Source organism: Mixophyes fleayi, chromosome 9 (genome assembly GCF_038048845.1).
Source record: "Mixophyes fleayi isolate aMixFle1 chromosome 9, aMixFle1.hap1, whole genome shotgun sequence".
NCBI lineage: Eukaryota > Metazoa > Chordata > Amphibia > Anura > Limnodynastidae > Mixophyes > Mixophyes fleayi.
In genome coordinates this window covers 35,293,642-35,308,336 of record NC_134410.1, presented here as the reverse complement: position 1 = coordinate 35,308,336, position 14,695 = coordinate 35,293,642, and the positions used below count along the sequence as shown (strand labels likewise).

General features: G+C 39.0%; 1 protein-coding gene across 2 annotated transcripts in view; it reads left to right on the top strand.

Annotated features, from left to right (window-relative positions):
• GPC3 (glypican 3) overlaps positions 1-14,695 on the top strand; it is a 301,135-nt gene that overhangs the window by 21,772 nt on the left and 264,668 nt on the right. Inside the window, exon 2 of one of the 2 annotated variants that reach the window (XM_075187253.1) lies at positions 2,476-2,637. The exons of the other annotated variant lie outside the window; for it this stretch is intronic. Within the exon in view, the coding sequence (XP_075043354.1) occupies positions 2,476-2,637 (162 nt within the window). The remainder of the gene's footprint in view (positions 1-2,475; positions 2,638-14,695) is intronic. 2 annotated transcript variants of the gene reach the window in all.

Genomic DNA, 14,695 nt, shown 5'->3' with positions numbered 1-14,695 from the left:
TCTAATGTTACTATGGTGACAGAGTACTGGAGGCACAGTTTTACAATGCTTATCTAATTCCTTTTGTGATCATACTGTGTTTGCAATCTTGAACCTACAGGCAAGCTGTGGCCTACTGTTTTATTTATTTATATATAGATTTGGGAACTTGGAGGGTGTTGCAGGAATGCCTCTGTAGTGAAACAATTAGTAAGGGAAGCAGTTTAATCATAATGGGGTGAAAAGTATATGTCCTCATTGAGAGAACATTTATCTTTACAAACGTACAATCAACGGTGTCTCTATAAATGTGATTTTGGTGTAAATAAATGGTTTATTTAGCATTACATGGAGCGAAAGCAGCTATTTAGTGGACTGAACCAATATTCAATATTCAAGGAACCTGACACATGGTGACATTTTGTATGATTAACTAAATACAATTTTTTTTATTGGATTTTGTCATATAAATCACAAACAGCCAGTGCACACATTTAACAAAAGTTAGGGACATAGGGGAAATGGGGGTGTTGGTGTATATATATCATACATCCCAACATGTGTGATCAGCAGCTTTCGTAGCACTTCCGAAGCTTAATGATAGGGGGAGAAGTCATGTGACATGGGGCAGGAAGAGGGCGTGGTTTCATGTCACTGTAGCCCCGCCCCCACTCTAAAAAGCCGAAATTCACAGCATTGAATGGAGGGGCGGAGCTTAATGTCACAATTAAGCCCCGCCCCCTCCATTCACTGCCGTTAATTTCGCCAAATTTCGGGAGTTTTGCCTGCTCTTCCGGGAGGACTCCCCAAAATTCGGGAGCCTCCCGGGAATTCCGGGAGAGTAGGCAGGTATGGAATATAATTGTGGGAAAGACCATAGCTTATCCCAATTGAGTCTTACACCACAGGGTATTCCAAAGGTGTCAATCAACTTCTAAGCGCATATAATGATTCTTCTCTGAATCACTTAGGAACAACAGTGTGTCTTCAGCGTATAATGCTGTTTTCTCTCCCTGACCACCACCCTCAGTCCCTTTAAATTTGACATTTCCTAATTATGACTGGGACACACTTATCTGGTACTAATAGGCAGATCAAACGTGGATAATGGAAAACCTCCTGCTAATTCTCTCGCCACCAGCTGACTCTAAAATATTTTAATCCATTTAAAAAAATTGTAAGCAAAACCAGATATAGCCGTCACTACCGATAGGTCTTCCAACTTTACCAAGTCAAAAACTTTGGCTGTGTCAAGGGATAATACCATTTGTGTACCCAGGAGTTTAAACTAAGTTAACTTGTTCGTTCAATCAATGGAGGATAGAAAGCAAATAGACATAATACGATGTAGTAAGCTTCAAAGAACGTTCTCCCAATTATTGGAAGAAAAAATAAATCCTGGAATTTCCAACAGTCACATTCTCCAGGGAACCGGCACCCCTTTGTTATTGCACTCGCCAATATCTAGTGGTGCTCTCTCTCTCAAAGTAATATTGAGGTTTATCAAATTGTATGCTGCCCTCCACTCGTACAATGTTCCTCCAGTTGTTCTCCTATGTGCATAGAACGGTGGTGTTCTGCACTTCTCTGTGTATGTCAGGTGCAACTCATGATATCCATCCTATTCATCTACTGTATATTTTCAGAACAGAGAAAACAAAAATGGCCAGCCCGGCACATTATGCTTAAAAAACATTTATCGCTCTATTCAAATACTACTTACATTAGGACAATAAAATCTAAGTGTGTGTATATATGTATGTGTGTATGTATATGTATGTGTGTGTGTATATATATAATATATATATATATATATATATATATATGTGTATATATATATATACTTGCGACTTCCTACAACTTGAAGGGCGGAACGGGTGTAGGAAGGGGCGAACGGGCGTAAACAATGTACAGTAAGGGCGTTCCGACGAAGATGCATCTGATTCAAATACTGGGTTTCTCTTAAGTACACTTGTTTTCAGACCTATCACTTGCACCAGCTACAGGGCCAGGGTAAGTGCCAACCGATAGTGATGACTGGCACGGCATAGTCTTTGTTTAGAAATCTACATATATGCGTGCCACTAGCTAGCATAAAACAGGTGTATGCATCTAAGATACACCCTAAAAATGCATTGTATGTACAGTATGCATTAAGAACATTTTGATTTATGAATTTAATGTACAAAAAAATAATAAAATTTACATTTATTTTTTTTTATCCAAACATATTTTTGTTAATGATTATATGGTTAGTAATTTATTTATATTTTTGTATGCGTTCTGATGTCACCTTATATTGCACAAATACTTGTGCGTATGCTGCACTCTATTCTGTCTGTCTCGGCAAGTAACGTTTAGGCAGAACATAGTTATACCCAGATACATATGGAAATGCATCTTGAGATCCGTTTTGGATATGATTACTATCTGAACTATGCTCAAGACCTTGGGGGGGAAAAAAAAGTCTAAACTTTTTTTGTTCGTATTCTGTAGGATCCGATCTACAAGTCTGTGTCACAAAAACTTCAACCTGCTGCTCAAAGAAAATGGAGGAGAGGTATCAAGTGGCATCTCGCGTAAACATGGAGCAGCTCATTCAGTCTGCCAGCGCTAAAATTAAGTTCCTGATTATTCAGAATGCTGCCATATTCCAAGGTAAGTCGATAGACAATCTGACGTCTGTCATACAATTTTGTTAACAGAATATGCGGCGTTGGTCAAAAAGTCTCAGGTGGTTTGGGGTGCGCTGTATGAATCAAATCAAATCTAATTTTCACCATTTACCTAGGGAATGGAGTAGGCGTCTGCAACCACGACTCCAATATTTGTTCATTAAGCAAGTAGTCTACTAGTTGATATGAATGTATATTAAAGCCTATGCATAAGTAAGCTAAATAGTCTAGCTGAAATAAATGTGATGCTTATATTCAGCTTCATTTGTGCAGAATGTGTGCAGTCTCATTACATTACACATAAGTGACACATTTTGTATAGTGGTGTACAGGTCAAAACATACCAGTTGGCATCTTAAATTTATCATATGAGTACTATAAGCAAACAAAATCTGTGTCTGTTAAATATGAAAATTGTTGTAGGTTCAGCGTTTATGGAAAATATGCATGACCGGAGAAACTAGTGAGAATTGTATCTCTAAAAGGGAATAATTAAGCATTCCTGTCGTTACCTTCTGAGGGGGGGGGGGGGGGGGGGGTCTTGTGCATTTCACTAGGGTCAGAGCAGCTATTATATGTATTATTCACAACTGGTTTCACCATTATGGGTCTACAACAACCTGTAACCAATCTGAGAACTAGATTATTTCAGTATAGCCAACTGTTGGGTCCATGTGTATGGAAGGTTGGGAGGGACTAGGTCAGCCTCTTACCAATCCGAGCATTGAAGTATTAACAGCAGCACATAATAGTGTAAGGTTCTTGTCAAGCTGGTTAGGTAATACTGTGGTATCGGCTATATACCAGGTATACCTAAACCTATCACATAGCTTGCTTACCCATTCACTCACAATATTAGTTATTGACTTGCTAGCTGTGGCATACACTTTTTGTTGTTTGATATGAAAGGAGCAGTGAATCTTGGAAAATATTTTGTTCAAACCCCCCCCCCCCCCCCCCCCCCCGTCATAAATATTCCTGAGCCCCAAGGGCATTAGACTGTCTTCTTCTGGTGTGTATATATAGTAGGTTATTGCTCATTTGCATATTTTTAGTCTATAACCCCCAGTGTTAGTCTTGAAACTGCCCTTGAATCCCACATTGTTTCATCTTTCATTTGATGCTTGAACCTATGATTTTATATATCAAGGTCAGCACTGGCAAATGGTGACTTTTCAGATATTTATCTACTCCCATATTACAAGCCCAGATGGAACCCATGCCATTCCTCTCCAAGCATTGCCAAGATATTCTGACAAGACTGGAGTGATGGATGTTAGCAGACCGAGCCTGTAGCAAATGGTGCCAAGTTTCCAAGTTATTATTAAAGTGTACCTGTTGTCTACACACAGTAGAGGCAGCCATTTTGTGAACGCAACCAATATTCATGTGAATGCAGGTGATCACCTCAGTAGGGCTTAATTAGCAGTAGTGTTACTAATTCCTTTTGAACTCATTGGCTGAATATTCAGTTTTAGTTTTTATTTCATAGTGGTTATCCACTGATTCAGTGTTTTTGGACTTTTTAATAAATCTATCCCTAGAGATTTCTTAACCTTCTAAAAGGAAAAGTGGAACTGTTGCCCATAGCAACCAATCAGGTTCTAGCTATCATCTTATAGAATGTACTAGGTAAATGATAGTGAGAATCTGATTGGTTGCTATAAGCAACACCTCCACTTTTCTTTTAAGAAGGTTTAATAAATCTACCTCATAATTTTATGGATTTTTTTTTCTAAATTCTCTTAAATTTTATGAGTTTTCACCATGGCAAATGTGAGACTGGTAACTACAGTGATAAATTATTCTCATATGCTAAAAAAACCTAGCACTAAATAATATTTATTGAAAACAAAACAAATGAATCCTAATTATACATGTATAACTAATTTCCCATTTAGTGCGTGTTTGTATATTCCCTTACACACCCATACACTGTGCCCTCTAATTTGATGTGAGCAGAATCCATCCAGATGTTATTTTCCAGTAAATTAAATTTCCGATTGGCAAATGCGTTTCCTCAGCAAGGTCCAAAGGAAATAGGCTGGCATTTGCAGAATTTCACTCAAGCATATCTGCTACAATGTTCGCTTAACAAACTTTATAGGAACTTAAAGCTTTTCACCCTCGGGCTCTATTTTTTTTTTTTTTTCACAGCCAAAAAGATCACAGCCTCCAAATTTAAATGCCCATAAATTATAGTCGTGCGATATAGTGTTTTTACTGACTTTATAAATAAAATTATGCTTTTGATGTATGTTTTTCCTGGAAATGGGAATTAACATGTGAAATGACTTGAAACATTGCAGTAAAAAGGATATATTAAAGCTTTAAGACATATTAAAGATGTTATGGCTTCTGTGAAAAAAAATCCCATCAACTGTACATAAAAAAAGAACAGGTATATAGGATAGTTTATATTTCTCTATTAACTTCTTGGTCCCTGCAGTGCTATTTTTCAATGACTGTAGTATGTAAATGAAGGTAGTGTGGAATTGTCCCTGTGGCATCACAACTTTATTCTGATAAGTCATACTCGTCGGTGGAACAAGAGGGGACTGAAAGCAATCGCATAGTGATACTAGCACAGTGTTGGCTAACCTGTGACACTCCAGGTCTTGCGAAACTACAAGTCCCAGCAAACCCTTCCAGCAATAAGCTGCTATATATTGGCAAAGCATGCTGGGAGTTGTAGTTTCACAACACCTGGAGTACTAGCACCTCCTAGAGGCAGAGAATATATACAGAACTGCATGCCATTGCCAAGTATACAGTGATATTTTATTAAAATATTATTGTAAACCTTTATTTGTATAGCACCAACATATTAAGCATTGCTGTACAACCAAAGACATACTTTTGACACATCATGCATTTTTGTTTGATTGTTTAAAAAAAAAAAAATTGTGTTATTGTTGTTATCATTGATTGTTTATATATAGTGCCAATCAGATATTTAGGTTACTTTATAGTTGCCTACTTCAGGAGACTCCAGAATTTCTGAGAGCAGGGCAACCTTCCGCTTCCTGCCCACTTCCTTAGTGAGGTGTGTAGGGCGGGGCTAAATGAGTCTACTTGGTCCCACCCCTGCTGTAATAGGCCGAAATTGGTATAGTTTAGCAGATGGGCGGGCCTAAAGATGTGATTCGCATGTGGGAGATTTGTCTGCAGACAAATATCCCGCATCACATAAATTGTTAGTCAAAATAATGCAATTCGCCGTGAATCGCGTCATTTTGACCCCGCAACACAATTGCGGTTTCATCATGGGGGGTGGGGCCAAAATGACGCGATTCACAGCACCCCCCGTCCACTCACGCCCTCCGGTCACGCCCCATATCCAGGATCACCCGGATTTCGCCATGTGAAAGTAGGCAAGTATGTGATAAGCAGAGGCGGGAGAGTTGAGATCAGTTGAGTGGAAATGTCTGGCTACAATCTGCCAGAGAATGTGAGGCTGTATGGAAGAGTATGAATGGAAAATTGTGTTCGATGGACTCCATTTTTATTTTGCCGTGTTCTTTACATGAAACAAAGAAATATAAATTCACTATGACTGCTGGCAACACTAAGGCATCTCATCCTATTGGCCCCCAGTAAAAGTACACACACATGCAACAATTCTAACTTAATTTTGTTTGAAACATGTTTTCACAATCCTTTTTTATTAAAGCATTTATACACATACAGAACAATCTAAATCCACTAAGCTTGATGCATTCTGAATGCACAGAAAACAAGTTGGTTGATTGAGATCATTCATTCTGTCAGCTATAAGTACTTGAAGAGATCAAAATATTCAGGCTTGTTTGATTGTATTTTGATTTAACAACTACGTGACAATATCTCATACAGTATCATCCGTTTCTAAAGGAAAAAAATCATTGTGCTTATGGGCAAATTACGGCTCCTCCTCAGGGAATCGGGAACAGTGTCACCCAAAAGGCCTACTTTGGGGACCAACAATAGCCGAGATGACTCGACTTAAAGACAGGGCTGGATATAGATCTGTAAAACACAAAGCATATGAGCCTACGTTCACATTTATCTATTGTCCCATAGTGGGATCGAGTGAAGAGCTCCCAGTGCCTTAGACTGAACAGCTAATTTCTCATTTCAACGTTTGGGTTCCACAGTTGCCAGATTACCAGTCTGGGTCTGTTTTAATCAGTCATTCTGCTTTCTACATCTGTGGTGGGCACTTTCCCTGGAGACGAGAATATGATAAAGCACTTTAAATAAGCAACTCTTAAATGTTGGGCGGCATGATAGTATAGCATTGGAGCTATGGGTTTTATTCTGACCTGGGCCCTGTCTGTGTGGAGTTTTTATGATTTGTGTGGATTTCCACTGGGTGTTCCGGTTTCCTCCCACACTCCAAAGACATATACTGGTAAGTTGATTGGCTCCCGATAAAATTAACCCTTGTGTGTCTGAGTGGTAGTATTGTACAAGCTCTCCACCATTACTTTAACCTCTCTGCTTTCAAACTCTACCAATCTCTCTCATATCCGCAAAAAAATATTAACTCTCTTAATTTTCAACAGCTTTCCGTCTCCCTGAAATATCATCTTTTCCCAATTTCTACATTCTTCTCTCCTGATATGGTATTACCACATTTTCATCAAACCCTAGCAACAGCCCTTGATTAAGTAGCTCCAGTTACTCTTCAAACTCAATGTCGACTAAGATGTCAACCGTGGCGCATTAAAGAAACACGATATCTTTGAAGCTTTATCGCAAAGCAGAATATCACTGACGTAAATGTTTTCTATCTAATGATTTCCTCACATATACTGGTATCTATCACTCCTCAAAATGCTCTGGACACTGCCAAACATACTTCCAATCTGAATCTCATCTCTGCTCAGGCTTCTAACACCAAAGGCTTCTGAATACATTTAAATTTCACCTCAACCTTCCCAGCCCAAACCCTCCGACTACTATTGGTGCCCAAGATCTTGGTTTCTAATTCAAGGACAAGATTGATAAGATCTGTCATGTAAAGGTATCATCTTCCTCGACAATCAACCAGCTCCATTCCTTACCAGCCCCCTCTGACACCCTCTCTTCATTTGTTCCCACAAGTGAAGATGAAGGATTTACTCTCTCCTTATCTTCCTATTCTACTACCTATACTATACTACTTCTATACCCTCACAAATCAGTCGATCCCTGTCTCCTGTGCTCATCCCAACCTTAACTGAAATCTGTAATCTCTCTACTGATATCTTTCTGGCTTTAATCAAGCACGCAGTGGTCTCTCCTATTCTGAAAAATCAAAATTGTGAGTCAAATTCTGTCTCAACTTTCTGTCTTATCTCTCCGCTCCCATGCCCCCCAAAGCTTCATTAGTGATTGCCTATACTCTCCTCACACACTTTCTTTTCTCAGACAACCTATTGGATCCTCTTCATTCAGGCTTTCGTTCTCAATACTCTACTGAGACTGCCCTGAATAAGATTGTCAATTATTTTATCACTGCTAAATCTATAGGCCATTACTTGCTTCTGATTCTTCTGGATCTCTCTGTTGCATTTGACACTGTTGACCCCTCCCTTCTTATACAGATGCTTCAATCCCTCTTTAGGACACTGTCATATACTGTCTCTCATCCTACTTATCTAATCGCTCGTTCAGTGTAAGTTTCTCTGGATCCACCTCCTTTCCGCTTCCTTTATCATTTGGGGTAGCACAAGGCTCAGCCCTAGGCCATCTTCTCTTTTTATCTGTACCACTTCTTTTGGAAGACTAATAATCTCCTTTGGATTTCAGTATCATCTCTATACACATGATACCAAAATGTATCTATCTCCTCTGGATCTTTCGCCATTTGTGTTGGCTTGTGCTTCTGACTGTCTTTCTGCCACTTCATCTTGAATGTCCTCTCGCCAACTCAAACTCAATCTTTCAAAAACAGAGCTAATAATATTCTCACCAGCTAACAGAAGTTACTTACCTGACATTTCTATTTCTGATTCTTGCACAAAACTATCATTTGTTCCCCATATCCGATATATACTAAATCCTGTTTACATACATCTTTAAAAAACATTTCCAGAATATGCACATATCTCACACAGGACACTGCAAAAAATGTAATTTATGTACTCATCATCTCCCGCCTTATCTGTTGCAATTCCCTCCTTACTGGTCTTCCCCTGAACCAGACTCTATAAGGCCATCAACATAACTGCATTTGTCTCAAAATATCTCTCAACTCGACACCTCCATTCTTCACAAGATCTGCGTCTCTCATCCACACCCATTACCTGCTCCCACTCCTGGTTACAGGACATTTTTCGAGCTGCACCCACTTTGTGGAATACCCTCCCTTGCACACAAAGACTGTGCTTGTTCCCAAATGTATCGCATTATGGAATAATCTGGTGCTAATAATTAATTATTGGAATCTCCACTTTGTCAGGGACCGATGTGAATAATTATGTATCTCTCCAAAATGCTTAATTATACAGGTGCTATATAAATAACTGTTAATGAATAAATGCACAGGACACATTTTCTAATTTAGCATGGTACTCATGCAGTTGCTGCTGTGAGAATGAAGGGGCCTTGACATTTTTATCACTACCTACTTTATTTAGACGAGCCCATCAGCATTAATTTATACAGTTGCTTTAAGCTATTTAATCTTCCTATACCCACCTTTAAACGTTCACTACTATAATGAAATGCCTAAACCCAGGGGGTTTTATTCACCCCAAAAGTTGGGATAATCATAAATTCATAGAAAAACCGTGGACTGCTATTGTTGGGCTTTATGTAGTTGTTTTTTGTCAAAACTTCGGTTTTCTTTGTAAAGAATCCATATATGTCTTGCAGTGCATTATAGATTGTTACAGATTATCTTTCAGATTGAACCTGAATACATCTCCTTACAGTAAAAGGAATATTGTACGTAAATGTTTTGCGGAGCTCAATCTCAATTGGACATGCTTTATTTTGCATTGAATTTTTGCTATTATCTCTGTGCTTAACCAAGCATTAAATGTCAGTAGATTGGAGAAAATAATCATGAAGAGAAATTGCTATGTATACCAATGATCCAAAAAACCCTTAATGAAGTGAATCGAGATTCTTCAAATATTTGAAGGGCACATTATACTAACAAATTTCCTTCTAAATCTAAATATGTTCCATAAAATATATTGCAAGAATGTCGTTTACCCATTGACAAAGTTGGCCACATAATCTGTTATATTGTAGCCAGTATTGAAAAATTAGCCCAATACAGCAACATATGGAGCCACAAAACAGCCTCAGTGCCAGATATCTATAGGATCAGTCTTAGGCATTGCTGGAAGGTGACACTCAGCCGATAGTGGTCATCTTTCAACCACTTTTTCCGACCGCAGTAGCGGGCTGCATAAATTATGACCTGGATGCTGTACCAAGAGAGTAGCAGCTGGATCTTGTCTGATTTGACCACCTATATATGTGGTCAAACTTAAAAATGATCGGTTCTTGGGTTGCGGGATCTGCACCAATGGTAGTTCCGCCTCCTCCTCCTGCAAACATCACTGCAGAGTATTCCGCATTTGTTATGGAATTTGTTCATACTTAGGACTATAAATGTCACTACTGCTGAGTTTAAAGACTTGAAATGCTTAGTTGTATGTTCACGTTTGTTAGAAATACACTGTAATACAATACAATGTCCAGACGTGTTTGACCACACTAAACAGTGCAGGAAAGATTAGTGACCTATTTGGTAGCAGGGGGGGGGGGGGGGCAAATGTAAACATTATCTTACCTCTCTGAATACATCACCCTGCATACACTGAGGCACACATTATAGGGCTACACATTGTCTTGCATACACACACTGCTATATATTATTATATATGCACATACATATTACATACATGTATGGCCATAAAAAGGCAGAACTATTGTAAACTAAACTTTTCCAAAGAGAAAGAAATAGAAATAAGAGCCAATTTCAGCAAAATATTTTCTTTTGAAATGATGTCGTCATAGTTTTATAATAAAAAAAAAAATATATATATATATATATATATATATATATAACTATACATTAGTAATATTGGCAACTGCTAAAATAATAATGTAAAACTGTAACAAAATGGTATACAGTTAAGAAATGCATAAAAAAAACCATAGCGGCAACTAGCCGATTTCACTACTCACTACCTGTTCAGTACCTGTAACATCGTCCCCATGTAAATAGTCTTACACCAGGGATCATAGTTCATAGCGAAACCCTACAAACTGCAGAAAATTATTTTTATTAAAAACTTACCCTAATGTTATTATCTCAACTCTGTAATCTTCATCATCAGGGACCTACCAACGTTTGCAGAAGTGACACTTCACATTTCCTTCTACACCAGTAATGCAATTTCCCCATCTAAATAGATACTTGCTGTTTGTAAGTAATATAATTACATCTAACTGTTTGTTTCTCATTTTATCTACTGCAGGCAAGCAAAATATCCCAGTCAATAAGAGGCAAAGAGAAAAGTCTATTATAGGGAAGAGGCTATGCTGCTATAGCAGATATGCAGAGGTTTTAGAAATATATACACCATGTTTCTTGTGCTTCTCTACTCTTTGTAAGATTGTGATTTGTAACTAAATGGAGAGAGAACTAATGGTTAAATAACTATCCATGTACACAAATCTAAACCATTGGCTCCTTTGCCTGACTGTGTTTCTGCAGGAGCCAATCATTCAGAGGGAGTACTGTGTTCTTCATTCTACAAAACATGGACCCATAACAAGTATCCTATTTTGTACAGTGTGTATTTGGACATTATGTTCAACCCATAGGGCAGGCACATTGTAAAACACAAGTTTAAGTCCTAATGGTGGGTCTTGGGATCTGAGGCAGCACGGTGGTGTAGTGGTTAGCGCTTCAGCCTCTCAGCACTGGGGTCATGAGTTCAATTCCCGACCATGGCCTTATCTGTGTGGAGTTTGTATGTTCTCCCCTTGTTTGCGTGGGTTTCCTCTGGATGTTCCAGTTTCTTCCCACACTCCAAAACATACTAGTAGGTTAATTGGCTGCTATCAAAAATTGACTCTAGCATCTTCCTCTGTGTGTGTGTGTATGTTAGGTAATTTAGACTGTAAGCTCCATGGAGCAGGAACTGATGTGAGTGAGTTCTCTGTACAGCGCTGCGGAATTAGTGGCGCTATATAAATAAATGATGATGATGATAACTGCAGTGCCTTTGACTGATTGCTGGAAGGAACAGTTCAAGCACACCTATTCTGTACTGTTCTTTCCTTGTGGTCAGCCGATCGTGTATTTAGAATTTCCTTTCTGTCTTGCTGGGTTATTTCTCATATGTGCTGACATTGTGAACTGAGATTACCTTGATTTGGGTCAGAAAGGCTTCCAGTTGAAATCAAATGACACCCTCTCAAATCAAAATAATGTTAGTTCACATAGAAGAGAAATTAAATAAGCATAATTCAAATTATAGCATAGCTTGTTATCAGACTAGGCCAGGAAAAGTTCACCACACTCCATTGCTCAACTAAATGTAAAACCGTAAAGAAAACGAACATTACATAGTATAATAAAGTCATTGTTTCTGCAATATTTCCCAATAGTCCTGTAGCTTACATTAATCGTTATAATATATTGAACATATGCGTTCCCTGTAGTATTTTCAACACTACTTTATCCATTATACTTTAAGTTTTACTTCAATTTGTTGACAATTCTGACAAAAAAATGCTTTTTTTGCATCACTTTTTTTTTTTTTTAACTTGAAAAGTTTTCTTTATTGTGTTTGTTAGGTCTGTTTTCCATTACTTTATAATGTATACTGGTTACAGTCAGTAATATCCGAGATTTGTATAATTAACATTGTTGACATATAACAAGGACACCTTACAGAAACAAAAACATAATCCAGAAATAGATAAGGAAGGGAGGGGCAAAGGGATAAGGGAGGGGCAAAGGGATAAGGGAGGGGCAAAGGGATAAGGGAGGGGCACCCGGGGGAAGGGAAGACACTAATACCCCATTCATACTGCACCAAAATCCCGGGTTTTTACCAGGGCGAGCTCAAACGAGTCTTGGTGCAGTATGAATGGTACAAAACCAAAATCCCGGGTCTAAAAACCCGGGTCTTCATCCCGGGATTTATCGAGGGGTAATTCCCGGGTCGGACCCGGGTTGCCTGCACTATGAATGGTGCAACCCGGGTTTTTCAACCCGGGTTGCACAGAAAACAAGCTGATTGGCTGTCTGCCTGTCTCTGGAAGATGATGTCATCGGTGGGAGCCCGTGGAAGATTGGAGAAGGAGTTTAGGAGTGCAGATCAAGCTGAAGCAGAATTGGAGTTTTTTGGGAGAAAATTGCTTTTATTTCACTGAAAAAGTGTGTATTAACAGCAATTATGACACACTGGATGGAGGAAGAGGTGCGTGAGCTGCTGAATGTCAGAGGGGAGGAAGAAATTCGAAGGCAAGTGACTGGGACTGTGAAGGATGCCACAGTGTACTACAACATCGCCAAAATACTCACACAACGTAGCATAAAGAGGACACAGCAACAAGTCCTGAACAAATTGAAGTCCCTGAGGAAGCAGTACACTAAAGTCCATGACCACAACAGGCGCAAAAGTGGCGCTGCAAGAATGGACTGGCCCTTTTATGACCAGTGCAATATGGTCAAATGTTTAACAGTTAATTGTTATCATGTATGTTACGTGTGATCTGGAATCACGCCGTTAGCTTCACATATTACGGTAAAAGCAAATTTGCACTTACTGTTTGGGCACATTTGTGTCTTCTGTTTACTACTTGTGTATATATTTTTTTTTTTTTCTACATGCAAGTTAGCACTTTTGTATTGTCATTTATATTTTTGTGAAGAGACATATGAGGAAATATGTACAAAACAAAATACAATATGTGAAACATTTTTTTTTACTTTTACATTTGTGTGGTACATTAAAACAAGTGAGGTCAAATTGGCAGTGAGGGTATGTGTAAACCGGATCTGTTCCTGAGACAGGTGATGTTGCTGAGTGAACCCCTTCATCAGCCAGCGCCTCAAAGGGTAAGCAGCATCCCCAATGATGTGTACCGGTATCTCCACAGCATCAACAAACGTAGATTTCTGAAAATAAAAACATGCAGTTTCACGTCACCATGTTAAAAATATTGGTCACATAACGCAGTACACTTGGTACTATATGGTGAAAATGCATTTTGCAAGTGGTACATCTATATATAAAAAGGGGCAGTAAATACATATAATATTGATAGCAAACAATAGTATATAAGCTTCAATTACAAAAACATGATACAACATTACACCTATCTTTACCTCTCTAGAGAACAGCCAGCCATCTTGTCTTTCCTCAGCAATTTGGTAAAGGTCTGAATTTGCTAGAACTGTGGCGCCATGGGAACGTCCAGGCCAGCCGATGAAAACATCTGTGAAACTGACATAAAAAAATACATATAGCAATGTTTTACAATACGCACAGTCACATAAAAAAAACCCATAAAAAATGCTTACCAATAGTTGTGGTCAACCACAGCCTGCAGAATGATAGAATGCCAGCCTTTGCGGTTGTAGTACTCTGCATGGTTGTCTGTGGGGGCAATGATGGGGATGTGTGTCCCGTCTATGGCTCCAGCACACTGTGGAAACCCACGCTTCAGGAATACTGCAATTGTATCATCCAGGCGCTGACCTTGCGGTAAGGAGATGAAGCGATGATACAGGGCTTCCAGCAATGCCGTGGTGACTTCATGCACTAGAGTGCACACCGTAACTCTGGGCTACACAAAAGTGAGTCGTCGGCCATGATGAAAAGTAATGTGGTAAACAATCACCACCCACTTTTGCATCATCTTTATGCATCAAAAAACCAGTCAGTTTTCAATGACATCACCATTTTTCAGCCAATGAAAACTGCTCTGGTGATGACTCCCACAAATTGCCAGGGCACAGACTTGTGCAGTATGAATGGGGTCAACCCGGGCAATTCCCGGGTCCGAGGTGCAGTATGAATGGTGTTTCTGAGCTG